Raw genomic sequence first — 5,000 nt, forward strand, 5'->3', positions numbered from 1 at the left:
TAAAAGGTATATTTTACAAGGGTATATTAGCGGGTACTACTCTCCATACAGGGGGTATACATGGGTATACTATGGGTATACAAGGGTATACAATGGGTACACATGGGTATACATGGGTATATAGGGTATACTAGGGTATACAGGGTATACAAGGGTATAGTAGGGTATACTAGGGGTAATACTGGGGTATACAAGGGTATGCATGGGTATATACTGGGTATACATGGGTATACAATTCTATACAAGGGTATACATGGGTATACTAGGATATACATGGGTATAGGGTTAGTGGGTATACATGGGTGAGGGATACAGGGTATACATGGGTAAACATGTAAACAGTAAACAGTAAACAGTAAATCCTTTATTGCGCCTTACTCTCCAAAGGGAGGTATCGGTCTCGTTACAATAAAGGTGATGATATCTACTAGAATAACTAATTAACTAAAAAGATCATACAATTACTTGTAATACAATTGGTATAAAATTATTACTTTAATTATTTTGCATTTAGGAAGTCTTTTCTCTTCTGAAACATTAAATATGTGTATTTACCTATTATCTTTGAAGTGCTTTCGTTTTCTAGGGTAAGTAAATACCGTATTTTATCCTCATCATTAAGGCTTTTGAAAACAACATCGTGTGTTGAAAGGAGAGAATGGAGCTCATGAGAGAATGGAGCTCATTTCTAATGTTATCGTACCCTGGGCAATACATCAAGAAGTGCCGCTCATCTTCTATATAGCCTCTATTGCAGACTAAACACGTTCTTCCATCTACTGGGATTGGTGCACCTCTATTTTCGTATTTCCCAGTCTGTATTCGCAAGCTATGAACCCCCAGACGCAATTTTGTCATACTTATTCTATGTGCTGGGTTTCTGATAGTTTTGAGATAGTCTTCCAATTGGTAGTCGAATTTGACTTCTTTGTGTGTAAATTTCTCTCTAGAGCCTTCGGAAGTGTTGTTGCGAGCCTTCAGCCAATTTCGAATGTAGTCCTTTTTAAGCTGATTCTTTATGGAGGAACGAGCATTCTTAATGTGTAGTTGGCTTGATGTATTGCCTATAGAGTGCATTCGTATAGTTTCGTCATTATTTAATACATCAAAAAATTGGCTGTGACTTTTTGCGTGATGAAAGGCTTCCTTTAATAGAGGATTGACTGTTTTATGCTGTAATCTAAGCGAGTAACTAAATATTGAAGCTTTTATGTCTATACTTAAAGGGTACCGTCCAAGTTCTGCCCTACAGGCAATGTTCTCTGTGTACCATGGGGTATTTAGTGTTTGTTTACAGAACTTGATATGGACTTGTTCGATAGTGCTTTTGTCAAAATGGGTCTTATATGATAATAGCTCCGGTCCCCATATTTCGCATCCATATAGTAGTATAGGTTTGACAAGGGCATCAAAAAGCTTATTCTTAATTGTAATTGTGGTCGTATCCGAATTGGAGAACAATCGTTTCACTGTCGCAAGAACTTTATAAGCTTTTTTGCTAAGGATGTCTCTTGCGTAGGTATAGCGACCAGATGAGGTCATTTCTATTCCCAAATATGTTTGTTTGTCGACGATAGGTAATGCTTCTGAACCATATTGGAAAATTTCCTTGTTTTTGGTTTGACCGGGTATACAGGGGTATATAAGGGTATACATGGGTATATAAGGGTATACATGGGTATATTGGGGTATACATGGGTATACATGGGTATACATGGGTATATAAGGGTATACACGGGTATGTAGGGGTATATAAGGGCATACATGGGTATACTGGGGTATACAGGGGTATATAAGGGTATACATGGGTATACATGGGTATATAAGGGTATACATGGGTATATAGGGGTATACATAGGTATACATGGGTATACATGGGTATATAAGGGTATACATGGGTATATTGGGGTATACATGGGCATACAGGGGTATACATGGGTATATAAGGGTATACATGGGTATATTGGGGTATACATGGGTATATAAGGGTATACATGGGTATACTGGGGTGTGCAAGGGTATACATGGGTATGTAGGGGTATATAAGGGTATACATGGGTATACTGGGGTATACTGGGGTATATAAGGGTATACATGGGTATACATGGGTATATAAAGGTATACATGGGTATATAGGGGTATATAAGGGTATACATGGGTATACATGGGTATATAAGGGTATACTTGGGTATATAGGGGTATACATTGGTATATAGGGGTATACATAGGTATACATGGGTATACATGGGTATATAAGGGTATACATGGGTATATTGGGGTATACATGGGCATACAGGGGTATACATGGGTATATAAGGGTATACATGGGTATATAGGGGTATACATGGGTATACATGGGTATATGAAGTTATACATGGGCATACAGGGGTATATATGGGTATACATGGGTATATAAGGGTATACATGGGTATACATGGGTATATAGGAGTATACATGGGCATACAGGGGTATACATGGGTATACATGGGTATACATGGGAATATAAGGGTATACAAGGGTATATAGGGGTATACAGGGGTATATAGGGGTATACATGGGTATATAAGGGTATACATGGGTATATAGGGGTATAGTAGGGTATACATGGGTATACATGGGTATATAAGGGTATACATGGGTATATAGGGGTATACATAGGTATACATGGGTATACATGGGTATATAAGGGTATACATGGGTATATAAGGGTATACATGGGTATATAAGGGTATACATGGGTACATAGGGGTATACAGGGGTATATAGTGGTATACATGGGTAAATAGGGGTATATAAGGGTATACATGGGTATATAGGGGTATATAAGGGTATACATGGGTATATAAGGGTAATCATTGAAATACATTATCAATAGCTTATATTTAAATACATAATAATAAGGGATACATGAAGTACTTACCGCAAACCAATGTTTTAACGAAAACCGCTGGTCAGCAACATTGCTATCTAAGGCCTTCCTAATCAAAGTCTCGAAATAATTGTAGAATAATATTGTAACTCAAACCTCTTCTATTAATTAATAGAGTACGGTTCTCCTATTACGTCACCTCTATTAAGCGGCCACCAAGAGTTTAATACACTTAGTTTGGCTTTTCAGCGACAGATGTCCTTGCAAAATGTTCTTAAATTAATTATGGACCCGTAATGCACCGTTTCAGTTACAGACATTGCCGCCTTTTCCGGTTACAAAATTAACTCAGTTTAAAAAGGCCATATAGTTTAGATTATTCAAGTTAAGTTGGGAGAATCTCATCTCAACATTTTGAGGAGAATTTGTTTTTTCTAACAGTACTGTATTTTTGTTCAGTGTTAGAGCTGTCTCTTGTGCGAAAGTTGTCACAAGCCTCTAAAGGTGTTTGTTTTCGAATAAACTGACGTTTCTACTAAAGATTATGCTAATTTCTGACGAACATCTATTAATTAAGCGGCCACAAGCCGTTACCCCTAAGATAGCCGCTTAACAGAGGTTTCGTTGGAATTCCAAAAGGGGTACTGCGTTCTGCGTGCGCTTTTTCAGGATAAACTGTTTAGTACACGATCACTATTGAAGCAGCCTGTTAGCCTGCTCAGTTCTCCAGTTTCGGAATCACGTGTGCAGCTTCGTCGCTCGCATGACTCACTTCGAACGCCTCATCGCTGGCTATTGTTGTATTTATCTTCTAGGTTGATTTGCAATCACTTTACGCCGTATTTTAAGCCGGCCACAACCAATCTTATAAACGTTCCGCGACATTAATTTAATTCAGTTGAGTTACTCTTTAGATCCCGTACAGCAATTGTGAACGACACTGACCTAAACATTTAATTGAATCATTACTGGCATGCTCACCTGTACAAAGTAAGTGGAATTGATTCACTAAAATTCGACGAATCGGGTTTTTTGAAAAGATAAAGGCATCCAGTTCTCAGAATCATGTAATACCAGGGCCCTAATGGAAAATAACAGCATGCATAACATCACTGATGCAGGCAAACGGGAAAAAAATATTTGAAGGGATTGTGGGGGAGGGGGGGGGGGAACTGGATCGAGCAAGACGAAGACGCCAGATCCTAGTGGACATTGGCAATAAACGCTATTATGACATATTCTTTTAGGCGCGAAGTTATTCGTACTCCTGAGCTTTGAAGTTACATAACTCCTGGGCCGTACGACCAGCCTTGAATCATTCAACCGAAGAACATGTGTTTAGAGTTTCAATCAGATCAGTTTACCAATAAGCCTCATAAAATGTGCTGAATCAAAGCTGAAACGGGAAATCGAAAGAGCGGGCAACGGAAATCGGGGTTATTAATCCTTCACCTAGACAGGTAAAACTCTTAATATTTGATACTCCATCATGCATTCTAAAAACAAATCAAAATAGTCGAAAGGTCTGTTCCTTCGCATCTTCTCAGACTAACCGAAAGAGCAGCCAGCCGGCATTTGAATGTTTGCCCGTTATTTCTTCGTCCCGTCTTAACTGATTCCCAATGGGTTTAACTAAGAGGACGCTTTCAACACTGTTTTACTAATCATTGCAATCAGCTTCCCGACAAGATGCATGCATCTTCATGGATTTCGAGGGACTTTTTCAACTGCTAAATTTAAGTTCGTGTAGGTAAACTAAAGTTTCTACTTACATCCGCCTATATCCACAAGTGATCTGATGCCTGTAGTTGAGTTATCGCCCTTCCTAACCCATGCGAAAAGCGCTGGACCAAGGTTTAGCAACTCAGAGGCTGAGATGTTGGCCAGTGGTTCAACAGCTCTTTCCATTTTTATATTCAGTTCATTGGATCAGTTACCTGTTTAAAAAAAACGCTAACTGAATGTTATTCATTCCGCCAACTATACTTAACAATAGCCCATGAGGCGAGGCCGAATGGGCTATTGACCCGTGGCCCTTAAGGGCGAAGGGTCTAATTGTTTTAGTATCACCCAACTAGTCGGACTGAAAAGGCAATAATAAAGTTAGGAAATGCATGCTAAAGAAATATTT

General features: G+C 38.9%; 1 protein-coding gene across 2 annotated transcripts in view; it reads right to left on the minus strand.

Annotated features, from left to right (window-relative positions):
- LOC138044151 (uncharacterized) overlaps positions 1-5,000 on the minus strand; it is a 63,063-nt gene that overhangs the window by 46,949 nt on the left and 11,114 nt on the right. For both annotated transcript variants that reach the window (XM_068890827.1, XM_068890826.1), the window contains exons 2-3: positions 4,642-4,806; positions 3,851-3,950 (exon numbers count right to left, since the gene is read on the minus strand). In XM_068890827.1, the coding sequence (XP_068746928.1) occupies positions 3,851-3,950; positions 4,642-4,777 (236 nt within the window). In that variant the 5' untranslated portion in view covers positions 4,778-4,806. The remainder of the gene's footprint in view (positions 1-3,850; positions 3,951-4,641; positions 4,807-5,000) is intronic.

The sequence above is a fragment of the Montipora capricornis genome, chromosome 3 (genome assembly GCF_036669925.1).
Source record: "Montipora capricornis isolate CH-2021 chromosome 3, ASM3666992v2, whole genome shotgun sequence".
Taxonomy (NCBI): domain Eukaryota; kingdom Metazoa; phylum Cnidaria; class Anthozoa; order Scleractinia; family Acroporidae; genus Montipora; species Montipora capricornis.